At 48.0% G+C, this 15,270-nt stretch overlaps 1 protein-coding gene across 2 annotated transcripts in view; it reads right to left on the bottom strand.

The window, feature by feature from the left end:
* The window catches only part of DNAJC11 (DnaJ heat shock protein family (Hsp40) member C11), a 176,808-nt gene extending 175,111 nt beyond the window's left edge, over nt 1–1,697 (bottom strand). The window contains exon 1 of one of the 2 annotated variants that reach the window (XM_069742229.1): nt 1,596–1,697. In XM_069742229.1, coding sequence (XP_069598330.1) covers nt 1,596–1,667 — 72 coding nt within the window. In that variant the 5' untranslated portion in view covers nt 1,668–1,697. Of the gene's footprint in view, nt 1–1,191; nt 1,212–1,595 lie in introns of those variants that run through there. The other variant, XM_069742230.1, reaches the window with a different exon arrangement.
* Nucleotides 1,698–15,270: the final 13,573 nt, after the last annotated feature.

The raw sequence follows: 15,270 nt of genomic DNA, 5'->3' as shown, positions 1-15,270 counted from the left end.
GAGAGGAGGGCGTAGGAGAGACACGGTCACCAGAGAGGAGGGCGTAGGAGAGACACGGTCACCAGAGAGGAGGGCGTAGGAGAGACACGGTCACCAGAGAGGAGGGCGTAGGAGAGACACGGTCACCAGAGAGGAGGGCGTAGGAGAGACACGGTCACCAGAGAGGAGGGCGTAGGAGAGACACGGTCACCAGAGAGGAGGGCGTAGGAGAGACACGGTCACCAGAGAGGAGGGTGGAGTAGAGGCATGGTCACCAGAGAGGAGGGTGTAGGGGAGGCACTGTCATGAGAGAGGAGACACTGTCACCAGAGAGGAGGAAGTAGGAGAGAGACTGTCACCAGAGAGGAGAGTGTAGTAGAGGCACAGTCACCAGAGGGGAGGGTGTGGGAGAGACACGGTCACCAGAGAGGAGGGCGTAGGAGAGACACGGTCACCAGAGAAGAACGTGTAGGAGAGACACGGTCACCAGAGAAGAACGTGTAGGAGAGACACGGTCACCAGAGAAGAGGGTGTAGGAGAGGCACAGTCACCAGACAGTAGGGTGTACGAGAGGCACGGTCACCAGAGAGAAGGGTGTAGGGGAGGCAAGGTCACCAGAAAGTAGGGTGCACGAGAGGCACGGTCACCAGAGAGGAGGGTGTAGTAGAGGCACGGTCACCAGAGAGGAGAGTGTAGAACAGGCACGGTCACCAGAGAGGAGGGTGTAATAGAGGCACGGTCACCAGAGAGGAGGGCGTAGGAGAGGCACGGTCACCAGAGAGGAGGGCGTAGGAGAGGCACGGTCACCAGAGAGGAGGGCGTAGGAGAGACACGGTCACCAGAGAGGAGGGCGTAGGAGAGACACTGTCACCAGAGAGGAGGGCGTAGGAGAGGCACGGTCACCAGAGAGGAGGGCGTAGGAGAGGCACGGTCACCAGAGAGGAGGGCGTAGGAGAGGCACGGTCACCAGAGAGGAGGGCGTAGGAGAGGCACGGTCACCAGAGAGGAGGGCGTAGGAGAGACACGGTCACCAGAGAGGAGAGTGTAGGAGAGACACGGTCACCAGAGAGGAGGGCGTAGGAGAGACACGGTCACCAGAGAGGAGAGTGTAGATCAGGCACGGTCACCAGAGAGGAGGGTGTAGATCAGGCACAGTCACCAGAGAGGAGAGTCACTGTCACCAGAGAGGAGGGTGTAGGAGAGGTGCTGTACCAGAGAGGAGGGTGTAGATCAGGTACGGTCATCAGAGAGGAGGGTGTAGAACAGGCACGGTCACCAGTGTGAGTGACCGTGCGCTCTGGGGCACAGCAATGATAAGAGGTGAGTATTGCGGCGCCGGCAGGGGGCGCTATATTGCGGCATCTAATCACCCTCCCTGCGACCTGCAGCCTCAGGTCCCCGCACCCCGTACAGCCGGGTCACGTCACTATTATATATCCACAGGACAGGGCTCGGCAGCAGCCGCCACTTAGTGTCACCCAGGTGACAGCTCCCGGGGTCACCGCACAATGCCGGCTGCTAGCGCCCCGCAGACACAAGCTATGCCTTATCTTTCCAGCCACACGCTTCATGACAGCATGCCCGACCCCAGCCCACACCGGCAGGCAGACGCTCACCTCCCTGCGGACGTTTAATAGGGCGTAATAGTCATCGTTATCCATTTCTTCCTCCATAAAGGCCGCCGCCATCTTTACAACCTTTCACCTTGACCGCTGAGTGCAGCGGGAACATAGACCAGCCGGGAGGGAAGAAGCGCCCCGCAGCGACACCTGCAGGACTGGGGCGGAACTACAACTGCTGTTGCTCCTTCAGCAGCTGGACAGCGCGCGCCCGACCTCTGCTCTCTCCGATAGGGGGCGCCTGCGAGGTTCCCGCTGCATCTCCTTGTGTGTGTACCCTCTAATGAGCGATGCGACCCCACAAACCTGGACAGGCAAAGCAGTGTGTGACTTTGTCTTTTCCTAATTGTCATCTAAAGCCGAGACAATTTCTCGTCAGGCGTGAACCCTTTTAAATGAAGGAAGCAGAATTTAGGGAGACACCAGTCTCCTCAGGTCTAACATCTGCTTAGTGATTCATGGAGTTTGCTTAGTGAAATCTGGTGACAAATTTCCTTTAAAAGGGGTTTTCCGGGACTATTCACACTTTCTGTACAATGTGCCTACAGGCAGGTGGTTGTGTACTACCCGTAACCCGCCTGTTGTGCCCGACACCGATATTTGCCAGCACAGATCAATCACAGACCGCTCCTGCCGGCGATTCAGTGACTTCCGCTGACGACACGCCAACAGAGCGGCCACTTCTCTTCTGCTCTGCTCTATTGGGAGAGCGACTGCTGACGTTGTGCTGATTGACAGCAGGTTCTCTACTACCTAACTGCCTGCTGTCAATCATCATGATGTCGCCAGTCACGCCCCATTTGCAGTAACCTGTTAGGCCGGCTTCACACTGAGCGTATGAAAATACGGTCCGTTTTTTACGGTCGTAATACGCTGAAAAGTCCCCAAAATAGTGGTCCGTAGCTCCTCCGTAGGCAGGGTGTTTCAGCGTTTTTTGCGCATGGCATCCTCCGTATGTCATCCGTACTGCGTGTTTTTATCGTAGGCTTGCAAAACCAACATACGGACATACAAGGGATCCATGTGTTTTAAAAAAAAAAAACATATATACTGTATATATATATATATATATATATATATATGTGTGTCAGTAGACACATATGTATATATATTAATATTTCATCCAGCGCGATATAGCAGAAAGCCGGTAATTCAATTGCCGGCTTTTGCTTTCTCCTTCCTAAACCCAACATGATATGTGACATGGTTTACATACAGTAAACCATCTCATATCCCCCTTTTTTTGCAGATTCCACACTACTAATGTCAGTAGTGTGTCTATGCAAAATTTGGCTGTTCTAGCTAGTAAATTAAAGGGTTAAATGGCGGAAAAAATTGGCGTGGGCTCCCGCACAATTTTCTCCGCCAGAGTAGTAAAGCCAGTGACTGAGGGCAGATATTAATAGCCTGGAGAGGGTCCATGGTTATTGGCCCCCCCCCTGGCTAAAAACATCTGCCCCCAGCCACCCCAGAAAAGGCACATCTGGAAGATGCGCCTATTCTGGCACTTGGCCACTCTCTTCCCATTCCCGTGTAGCGGTGGGATATGGGGTAATGAAGGGTTAATGCCACCTTGCTATTGTAAGGTGACATTAAGCCTAATTAATAATGGAGAGGCGTCAATTATGACACCTATCCATTATTAATCCAATACTAGTAAAGGGTTAAAAAAAACACACACATTATTAAAAATTAATTTAATGAAAAAATCACAAAGGTTGTTGTATTAATTTATTCTACTTTCAATCCACTCACTGAAGACCCTCGATCTGTAAATAAAAAAAAAATAATAAACCAACAATATACATACCTTCCGAGGATCTGTCACGTCCAACGATGTAAATCCATCTGAAGGGGTTAAAATATTTTGCAGCCACGAGCTTTGCTAATGCAACGTTGCTCACGTCTGCAAAACCCCGGAGAATGTAGGTAAAGTAAGTCATTGACCTATATTTACCTGCATTTGCGGTGAGGCGCCCTCTGCTGGCTGTTCCTAGATCGTGGGAACTTTCCTAGAAAGCTCCCTGGCTCGAGTTCATATGAGGACAACCAGCAGAGGGCGCTCTTACGTCCGTAAAACTCGCTAGTGTGAGGCCGGCCTAAGAGGTAGAGCTGTTCTGACCTGAAATAGCAGAATCGCCGGCAGGAGCAGTCAGTGACCATTCTGAGCTGCCGATGGGATGAACATACAGGTAGCTGCCTCTGTTAGCAACTACCTGCCTGTTAGTTTCTAGGTTACCCCCCAAAAAATAAAGTAGTTCTGGACAACCACTTTATACACCGCGGGTAGATGTTGCCTGTTGTCAGACAGTGGGGTCCCTATGTCACAAACGGCAGAGATAGAAATCAGGATACGGACTGCTTTTTTAGTTCTTGGATTGATCTATCCACCTTCCAAATCCAGCTCTGCTGCATCGCAGGTCTCTGATATACTGCTGGTTAGATTTGCCTTGGAGTCTCTAACAAACTCAGCTCTGTTATATCAATGAGTGAAATGTGTGTTCTGCTGCCTGCTCTGTATTGTACTCTGTGACTAGCTCAGCAGTGATACATCACTAAATCAATTGTAAGGTGTTTCTCCTTCTTAGCTCCTTATTTGACTCTGTGACAAACTCAGCTCTGTTATATTATTGAGTCAACTCTGCTGTTCTGCTGCTTATGTTTGCTTTTTTCGGTGCTGTCAACCTGTGGACATAAGTGTCACATTGTTTTGACACAAGAATCCAGTGTCTGTGTGAACGCTGCCTACCGCTTATAGGTGTATCCTCTTTTTCAGCTTTGCATTGGACTCTGTGACAAACTCAGCTTTGCTATATCTCTAAATTAGCTCTGCTGTTACGCTGTTTGCTCTACATTGTACTCTATGACGAGCCCAGCGGTGCTACATCACTAAATCAACTGTGGTTTTTTTTCTTCCTTTTCAGCTTTAAATAGGACTCTGTGTCTAACTCAGCTCTGCTATATATCGATCAGCTCTTCTGTATCACTGCACGCTGTTCATTGAACATATGCAGATTTAGTTGTGTTGCCCTAGGGCTAGTCCAGTCTTGCCTTAGAACCTCCTATGTAACTCAACCCTGCTACATCCGTTCCTCGTGGCTAAGGCTACGTTCACATTTGTGTTGTGCGATGTTGCGTCGGCGACGCAACGCACAACGCAAACAAAAACGCACCAAAACGCACGCTAAAACGCATTGTTTTGCGACGCATGCGTCCTTTTTTGCCTAATTTTGGACGCAAAAAAAATGCATCTTGCTGCGTCCTCTGCGTCCTAACGCTTGCGGGAAAAAAAACGCATGCAAACGCATGTCCATGTGCCCCCATGTTAAATATAGGGGCGCATGGCGCATGCGTCGCCGCGGCTGCTCCCAACGCAGCCCGGCAGAACGCAAATGTGAACGTAGCCTTTGTCATCTCTGCTTCTTCAGATCCCGTGATCCCCATTTGCTCCTCTTGTTTCTATTCTGGTTCCACTGCGGCACGTACAGGAACAACTGAAGAGTCTGGGGCATAGATGAGAGAAGCGTCATGGCGCTGGCGGGATTGGTGTTGTGGTGGCTCTGACGCTTTTACATGGGCACCATGAGACATGTACTGATCTGATGTGCTTGTAAAATAAGTCACACTTCGTTATCCTTACACAATATGTGACTGTCTTTGCTGCCGCCGTTGCTTTATATGCTCTATTGCAATTTTCTCATATTCATTCTCCAATTAAATGAGGCCATAGGAGACACAATTAATTCTTCTCTTGTTAATAACAAATAAAACTTCTTGGAATTCCTTCATTAAAAGCCATGAAATACGAGGCTGGTATAGCATAAAAAGGAGAGATTTCTCAAAACCATTGACAAATCTTAGCAATTTAAAGGGGTTGTCTGGCCTTGGGGTACAAGTCTGCAGTCAGTGTATGTAACTGCAGACTTGTGAATCCTCATATCGCTCACAATGCGAGCTGTCAGGATTCCTTGGTACCTAAGCCATGAGCAGGTGGCCACAGTCCGACTAGACGTGTCCAGCCTCACTTAATTCACTTGTATGTCTAGTCAGCATGTGACAGCATGTATGCAAATCACATAGTTATAATCACAAGCCCCTGCTCTTGGCACCAGAGAGTCCTGACATTGCGGACACTGCGTGCTATGAGAATTCACAAGTCTGCAGTCAGATAGAGTGACTTCAGACTTGAGCCCCAAACCTCAACAACCCCTCTAACTGAAGGACATCTTTACACACAGGATCAGATATGCAATGGCATCACTAACCCAAGTTTTATTATACTTATTTTACTTATGTAGCGCCATTAATTCTGCAGCAGTTTACAGACAGTATGTCTTTGGAGTGTGGGAGGAAACCGGAGAACCTGGAGGAAAGCCACAAAACATGGGGGGAATATACAGATTCCTTGCAGATGTTGTCCTTGGTGGGATTTGCATCCAGGTCACCAGTGTTGCAAGGCTGTAGTGCTAACCACTGAGCCACCCTACAGTGCTAACCACTGAGCCACCGCGCTCTCCAGGTTAGACTGCTGAAGATGCTATGTGTAATCCAGTCTTAGTAAATAGGATGTGCACTTTATATACCTCTCTAGGCTCCTGACTCATCCTCCTTCTCTGAAGACCACGCTCTTCTTTAGCTCCAGGCGCTGCCGCACGTGATGTTTTGGAATTGGGTGGCGTTCGGGCATCATTTTTCTGGGCAACCAAAGTCAATGAGTAGCCTGGCCCACAGAAGAGGAGCAAGGAGAGAGGAGTAAGGGGCCTGGCCTGGGGTGTGAAGAGTTTTATGATCGGGCTTTTGAATTATTGGGTGGAAACATCTCAAAGCCAAAAGTGTTTATACAAAAAAAGTCAAATATTTACAACTATGTATCTTACGGACAAGCATAAGGCCATGTTCACACGTTCCTGATTTCCCTGCTGTTTTTTCTGCACTAAAAACCACAGCTCTTGGCAGAAAACGCAGGTGCGTTTTTTGGGCGGTTTTTGGTGCGTTTTTTGATGCATTTTTTGATGCGGTTTTTAGTGCGGTTTTTTATGCAGTTTTCTCTGCAGAGTCTGTGTGTTTTCTAGGAAGTTTTTTTAGGGTTTAAATGGCTGAAAATACCCTAACCCTAACCCTACTCCTAACCCTACCCCTAACCCTACCCCTAACCCTAACCCTACCCCTAATCCTAACCCTACCCCTAACCCTAGTTCTAACTGTAGTGGGGGAAAAAAAAAAATTTCTTTATTTTATTATTGTTACTACCTATGGGGGTGATAAAGGGGGGGGGTCATTTACCTTTTTTTTTATTTTGATCACTGTGAGGTTATCACAGTGATCAAAATGTGCCTGGAACGAATCTGCCGGCCGGCAGATTCGGCGGGCGCACTGCGCATGCGCCCGCCATTTTGGAAGATGGCGGCGCCCAGGGAGAAGACGGCCGGACGGACACCGGGAGGCCCGGTAAGTATAAGGGGGGGAGATGAGGGCACGGGGGGGGGGGCGTCGGAGCACGGGGGGTGGCATCGGAGCATGGGGGGGTGGGATTGGGGCACGGGGGGGGGCAGCCACACTCCGCCCACGCACTTCCTGCTGCAGCGGTTCTGCACCACAAACCGCAGAAAACCCGCAGATATTTTTTTCGCCTGCGGGTTTTACTGCGGGTTTGACCTCACAATGGAGGTCTATGGGTGCAGAACTGCTGCAGTTCCGCACAAAGAAGTGACATGGTCCTTCTTTTTTACCGCGGCTATTCAGCGCGGCTTTTTTAGTGCATTTCCGCAATGTGGGCACAGCGGTTCCTGTTTTCCATAGGGTACATTGTACTGTACCCTGCATGGAAAACAGCTGCGGACCCGCAGCGGCAAAATCGCGGCGGTTCCGCAGTTAAAAACGCACTGTGTGAACATGGCCTAAAGCAGTTCAGCTACTTGGATAACTGTTGATACATGAGCATTAAGGAAAATAGCAATTATCAGCTGTTAGCCGGAGAAAGTTGTAGGTGACACAGGGGAGATGTAGTATCTCATGGATGGACCACAGGTGGGCTTTTATTACTCAGCGACTCTCTGCGTCATAGAGAGGGAGACAACCCCACTAATGACCATGTATGACAAGTGTGGGACCCTGTGGTCACGGGGTGACGGACATACTAGTGGTGCAACCTGCGGAGCTGCACAGGGGCTCAGGAATTAAGGGGGTCACTACACTAAAGGTGGTGGAATTGTGCATTATGAGGAGCCTTTGGACTGCAGAGCATGATATTGATTGTATCATAAAAAGCTATCTACTCTCCATATCATTAGTGTTTCCAAGATCTCTGCTTGCTGTCATTGATTGAATAAACCTGTGTATCGATTGTTACCAGACACAGCTCTGTACATTTCTACTGCATAATACCTCATTTACACATCCGATTTTCTCATACAAGTGCTATCTTATGTAGCACTCGTATCTTTGATAGTCTATGGGGCCATTCACAAGTCCATGATTTTTTTTACAGACCAAAAGATCTGAGACATAATATGTGAAACGTCTGATTTTGATCCAAGGGTCGGATCAAAATTGGCAATACAAGTCAACGGGTCCATAAAAAAAAAAAATCGGACTTCACTCAGATGACATCTGAGTGCAGTCCGATTTTCATGTACTGTCAGAAAGGAGAAGGTGGGGAAAGTTATTTTTCATTTCTCCACGTATGAGAAAAATGAATGACACTCTGATCAAACTCAAATCAAAATCTGATCAGAATAACCGTCCGTTTTTTCTTGTAGTCTGAATGAGTCTTGACAGTAAGATCTTGAAAGCGCTGAGGTATTTATACAGAAAATGGAATTAGGTTTATTAAGGTGAGATGGAAGTACCCTTGCGTGGTTAAAATTTCTTCTAAGTTATTAATCCTTAAAACTACAAGTTATATACTTTTCTGTTTGATAATCCATATTCGATTATTGCAGTATTAACAGTTTGCACCCTCCAAAAATCTGAACGTATGGTGGGGTAAACGGTCAAACAGAATGCTGCCCCCTGCAGGGAGAATAGAGTGCTGCGTGTGGTTGAATTCTTATTCCAGTGCAGAGGGGCGAGATGACATAGGAATAGGGGGCGGTGGGTTTTTATAAAACTACCTTGGCGTAGTCGCTTGGCAGAATCATGTTTTCCCTTTCTCGATCTCCCCGGGTTAGCGCACAGTCTTGTATAAAGAGAAGTGACCTCTTTATTCATTAGGGGCGCAGTAAATTGCTCGTGTTACAAGAGCCAAATTGTAAAATCCTAATAGGTTTATTACTGCATCCATTGAACATTATATAGTATTGCAGACCCCGGGGGCAAAGATCATATTGTTCAAGCAGTTCTGCGGCAATTCGCGCTCTCTTTAATGCTGCCCACCAGAGACAACGTCTCAGCTGCGGGGGCCGCCTCTTCTTTGCTCGTATTTACGGACTCTTGCTCTATTATTGCATGTCAGGGAAAAAAAAAAATAGCTTAAGTGACGATGGATAAAGGTTATGCTACTTGTGTATTGATCTAGGGGGGGGGGGGGGTGGGGGTCCCCGGAGAGTTGTAGAACGTCAACACTTTCACCAGATCTGTGATTATAAGACTGCATCCTTATAGCTGTCGGGGACACTTGAGGTATCTGTGTCACACCTGGCAATTAGGTCCTAAAGCGGCGACCTCCCCCCCCCCCGTACAGAAGAGAACAGAGGGGCTCGCATTGTTTGCTACAGTCGTTGCTTACAAATCGCTTACATGGAAATCCCATCAATTTATTTACAATAAATAAGTCACCGGGAAGAATTGCGTGTCTGCAGCGGGGAATCCTGATTAATTTATGTGTTGCAAACAGGGCAGGAAGCGGTGATTTATCTCTCACTGGCAGAAGAACCTATATATCATCGATCAGTTCTGTGCAGGACACATTAAGAGGATCACATCAGCTGACAACGAGCAGGAGCCAAACTGAGCCTCATCTTACGGTTGGGAATCGTTACAAACTGCTATCACATGAGAAAAAGGCTTATCTTCCTCTTCCGAGCATCATTTCTTGGATTACATACTTGGGATTTTATTATGGGATCGAGAGTGACAACGGAATACATTTTTCTTCTAGGAATTATCCGCTTGGCTAGGGTGTCAATAACATAAAAGTATAATGCAGGATTTGCCTTGTGATATATAAGACTGCGTAAAGGATTCTTTGCTGTAAAGGTAGCTTCACACAAGGGCATATAGGAAGGGAAAAAAGCCCTTACAGCAGGGGTGTCAAACTGCATTCCTCGAGGGCTGCAAACAGGTCATGTTTTCAGGATTTCCTTGTACTGCACAGGTGATAATTTAATCACCAACTCATTATTTGTGTAGGTGATTAAATTATCACCTGTGCAGTACAAGGAAATCCTGAAAACATGACCTATTTGCAGCCCTCGAGGAATGCAGTTTGACACCCCTGCCTTACAGGGTTCTTAATTTACAGAGATTGCGACAAGAATTGAATAGTAAATCCAGATAGATAAATCTGAGTACTCAAAGGTAGTCCAAGCAAAATTATGTTTTATTTAAGTCACAACCGAACATACAAAATGCCAACGTTTCGGCTCATAAGGCCTTTATCAGGGCAAATTATCTGTATGTAGGTGGGACGAGACAGGAGAAGAGGATCGCAGCGGAACGGGCACACCGCAATAGAGGTGCGATTGCGATGTGCCCGTTCCGCTGCGATCCTCTTCTCCTGTCTCGTCCCACCTACATACAGATAATTTGCCCTGATAAAGGCCTTATGAGCCAAAACGTTGGCATTTTGTATGTTCGGTTGTGACTTAAATAAAACATAATTTTGCTTGGACTACCTTTGAGTACTCAGATTTATCTATCTGGATTTACTTACGTTATTTTTCTGAGAACTCCATATTAATTCATAATAGATCCCCCTGATCTTTTTCCAAGAATTGAATAGTCCCTGCCAGGATTTTTTACTGTAAGAGCTTGTTAACACAAGGGATAATAAGGGTGAAAGGAGATCTTCTTGGATTCTTTACTGCAAGAACATCTTCACTCAGTGGCCTATAGAGAGTAAAAAGGGACCTGTGAGGATTCTTTACGGTAAAAGCTGTTTACACTTCGGTCTGTGAAGATTCTTTACTATAATGGAAAAGTCAGAATTGGACAGGAATATGAACCCAAGCGTGACAGCATGTATTTCCACGTAGCTTTCCGGAGGGCCGCCAGCCAGTCCATTCACTGCTTTCCGATCCCAATTCCGATTTATATATGTCATCTAACTCTTCTCTTAGAACCTGTTCATAAAATAACCCAAAACAGAGTAAATGGAGACTTGCCAGGATTCTTTACTGTAAATGGTTTTCACACATTGGCCAGTAAGGAAGAAAAGGAGACTACAATAGTGCATTCACACAACAAGCCATAAAGGTTAAAGAAGACTTCCTACAATTCTGTCCTTATTCACATAATAGCCAATAAAGGATTAAAAAAACAGCCAGGATTCTTTACTGTAACAGCTGCTCACACATCAGCCAGTATGGAAGAAAGGAGACTAGCCAGACTTCATTACTGAAATAATAGCTCATTTACAGAACAACCCAGAGGGTTTAAAGGAAACTTGGTACCATTCTTCACTGTAAGAACTTGTTCATACAGTGGCCAGTAAAGGGTAAAAAGAGACCAGCTAGGACTCCTTATTCTAATAGCCAATTCATATGCTGCCAAAAAGGGAAGGCTGGGTAAAATGGACCCTGCCAGGACTATTGAAATATCTGGTTAACAAAATGGTCAGCAGGGCCGGTAAAAAAAAGATGTGTTAGGATTCTTTAACAGCTTGATCATACAATTCTCAGTAGTGGGTGAAAAGACACCTGATAGATTATAATAATATCGAGAATGATATATACGGTGTATATATATATTGTAGGGATTGGCTCAGGTGAGCAGTGATAGGGCCGCAGTAATGAGGCAACACACAGGCCTACAGTCCAAACTTCAGTGGTTTATTGACACTTTAAACAGTCCGTGACAGAAAGTAAGAGAAAAAACAAACATACTCCAGCTTGGAGAACCACTGGTCTCAGACTCACCCTTACACGGGACGGGCTTAACTAAGCGGCTGCCAGGTCAGTGGCTTCCGCCAGGCGCCATTCCCAGGGTTGCTAAAAGTCATGTCACCAACCTTTGTGACATGTGTGGCAGAGAAAACAGTTCAGGCTCCCTTCCAGCCTAGCTCTACACCCAGAATAACATGTGCCAAACAAAAGAAACTCCATTACATAGTCTATATCCACACCCACAGGTGAGGTACCCATCACATGGGCTGATCACGTGACATCACTGCAGGTCCTCAACCTTAGGGAAATAACAGGCCAAAATTTATCCTGCTGGGAGAAATATATCTTCTGTCCAGCACTACACCTTTTACTGCACCACATACTTCCCCCCTTTGTTCAACCCTATGGGGGTGGAGACATGACATACAGTGGACTCTGGACAGGGCATCTGCATTCCCCTGTAGTCTGCCTGCCCGATGTTCTACTGAAAATTTAAAATTTTGCAGGGACAGAAACCATCTGGTGACTTGTGCATTTCTCTCCTTAGCTTGACTCATCCATGTAAGAGGGGAGTGATCTGTCACCAAGCAAAATTTTCTCCCCAGCAAATAATAGCGAAGAGACTCAAGTGCCCATTTAATGGCCAGGCACTCTCCACTGAACCAGACTGGCTCGTACCAGGGTCACAAGACTCCCTGAGTCCAGTAGGGCCACGGCTGGGGTACCCTCTACATCCACCTTACACAAATGTCCCATATTGGATCCCTCCTGGATGCCTATAGCGCAAATCAGTTCGGCATAATGGGATTGACGATACCCAAAGTTTGTCTCCATGGGCTCAGCCAGGTGGGGGCAATCAGCTCTCATATGGCCAGGCTCCTGGCACCGCCAGCAGACTATGGGGCCTCTTTCTCCTCCAGACAAGTCTTGAGTGGCCTTCCTGGGCTCTGCTCGCCGAGCCAGGTTTGGAGATTTAGGGAACCTTCCGGACACCATCCGGGGAGTCCCTCCCTGGAGCTCTTTGGTTGCCCCATATCGTTCTATCAGGTCCATCATCTGGAGTGCATTAGTAGGGGATGCTTGCCCGACCCATGATTGGAGGGAGTGGGGCAAACCCCTCCCAAATTTATCAGTCACTGCGGTCCAGCATGGCCATGGGAGACAGTACCTCAGGCTGCAACCATTTCTGAAATAAGTGCAACAGGTCATAATACTGGGAGCGAGCTGGCTTGGAGGGGTTAAACTCCCACTGATGTACCCGCTGGGCCCGGACCAATACATTTACCCCAAGACTTGCCAGTATCTCACCCTTGACGACTGCGTAGTCCTCCCTCTGCCCAGGGGGTAGATCTTGATAGGCTTTCATAGGTTCTGGAGCCAGAAACGGAGCAAGGACTTCTGCCCACTGGTCCCGGGGTAGTCTTTCCCGCTCAGCTACTCCCTCAAACATCTCCAGGTATGTCTCGACGTCATCAGATTTCTTCATTTTGGGGATTGCTGTACGAACCGCTTTCCGGACATCATGGATTCCCTGTGAAGCTTCTCTTGTCTGCGACACCGTGATATGCTGTATCAACAGCTGGTTGGTTTCCTGCTGCTGCTGCGTAGCCTGCTGCTGTTGTCGCATAGCATCCACAAGCACTTTTATTGTGGCCTCCATTTCTGCAGAGTTCCCCGACTGGGTCTGCGCCACTTCTTTCACCCAGGACATAAGCCGGAGTTCAGAGTGAAAATAAGCAAAAATAGCCTGGCCTCACTGCAATTGCCCGCATTCTCCACCAAAATGTAGGGATTGGCTCAGGTGAGCAGTGATAGGGCCGCAGTAATGAGGCAACACACAGGCCTACAGTCCAAACTTCAGTGGTTTATTGACACTTTAAACAGTCCGTGACAGAAAGTAAGAGAAAAAACAAACATACTCCAGCTTGGAGAACCACTGGTCTCAGACTCACCCTTACACGGGACGGGCTTAACTAAGCGGCTGCCAGGTCAGCAGCTTCCGCCAGGCGCCATTCCCAGGGTTGCTAAAAGTCATGTCACCAACCTTTGTGACATGTGTGGCAGAGAAAACAGTTCAGGCTCCTTCCAGCCTAGCTCTACACCCAGAATAACGTGCCAAACAAAAGAAACTCCATTACATAGTCTATATCCACACCCACAGGTGAGGTACCCATCACATGGGCTGATCACGTGACATCACTGCAGGTCCTCAACCTTAGGGAAATAACAGGCCAAAATTTATCCTGCTGGGAGAAATATATCTTCTGTCCAGCACTACACCTTTTACTGCACCACATACTTCCCCCCTTTGTTCAACCCTATGGGGGTGGAGACATGACATACAGTGGACTCTGGACAGGGCATCTGCATTCCCCTGTAGTCTGCCTGCCCGATGTTCTACGGAAAATTTAAAATTTTGCAGGGACAGAAACCATCTGGTGACTTGTGCATTTCTCTCCTTAGCTTGACTCATCCATGTAAGAGGGGAGTGATCTGTCACCAAGCAAAATTTTCTCCCCAGAAAATAATAGCGAAGAGACTCAAGTGCCCATTTAATGGCCAGGCACTCTCCACTGAACCAGACTGGCTCGTACCAGGGTCACAAGACTCCCTGAGTCCAGTAGGGCCACGGCTGGGGTACCCTCTACATCCACCTTACACAAATGTCCCATATTGGATCCCTCCTGGATGCCTATAGCGCAAATCAGTTCGGCATAATGGGATTGACGATACCCAAAGTTTGTCTCCATGGGCTCAGCCAGGTGGGGGCAATCAGCTCTCATATGGCCAGGCTCCTGGCACCGCCAGCAGACTATGGGGCCTCTTTCTCCTCCAGACAAGTCTTGAGTGGCCTTCCTGGGCTCTGCTCGCCGAGCCAGGTTTGGAGATTTAGGGAACCTTCCGGACACCATCCGGGGAGTCCCTCCCTGGAGCTCTTTGGTTGCCCCATATCGTTCTATCAGGTCCATCATCTGGAGTGCATTAGTAGGGGATGCTTGCCCGACCCATGATTGGAGGGAGTGGGGCAAACCCCTCCCAAATTTATCAGTCACTGCGGTCCAGCATGGCCATGGGAGACAGTACCTCAGGCTGCAACCATTTCTGAAATAAGTGCAACAGGTCATAATACTGGGAGCGAGCTGGCTTGGAGGGGTTAAACTCCCACTGATGTACCCGCTGGGCCCGGACCAATACATTTACCCCAAGACTTGCCAGTATCTCACCCTTGACGACTGCGTAGTCCTCCCTCTGCCCAGGGGGTAGATCTTGATAGGCTTTCATAGGTTCTGGAGCCAGAAACGGAGCAAGGACTTCTGCCCACTGGTCCCGGGGTAGTCTTTCCCGCTCAGCTACTCCCTCAAACATCTCCAGGTATGTCTCGACGTCATCAGATTTCTTCATTTTGGGGATCGCTGTACGAACCGCTTTCCGGACATCATGGATTCCCTGTGAAGCTTCTCTTGTCTGCGACGCCGTGATATGCTGTATCAACAGCTGGTTGGTTTCCTGCTGCTGCTGCGTAGCCTGCTGCTGTTGTCGCATAGCATCCACAAGCACTTTTATTGTGGCCTCCATTTCTGCAGAGTTCCCCGACTGGGTCTGCGCCACTTCTTTCACCCAGGACATAA

This window comes from Ranitomeya imitator, chromosome 10 (assembly GCF_032444005.1).
Source record: "Ranitomeya imitator isolate aRanImi1 chromosome 10, aRanImi1.pri, whole genome shotgun sequence".
Taxonomy (NCBI): domain Eukaryota; kingdom Metazoa; phylum Chordata; class Amphibia; order Anura; family Dendrobatidae; genus Ranitomeya; species Ranitomeya imitator.
This window is presented reverse-complemented; position numbering and strand designations above follow the sequence as displayed.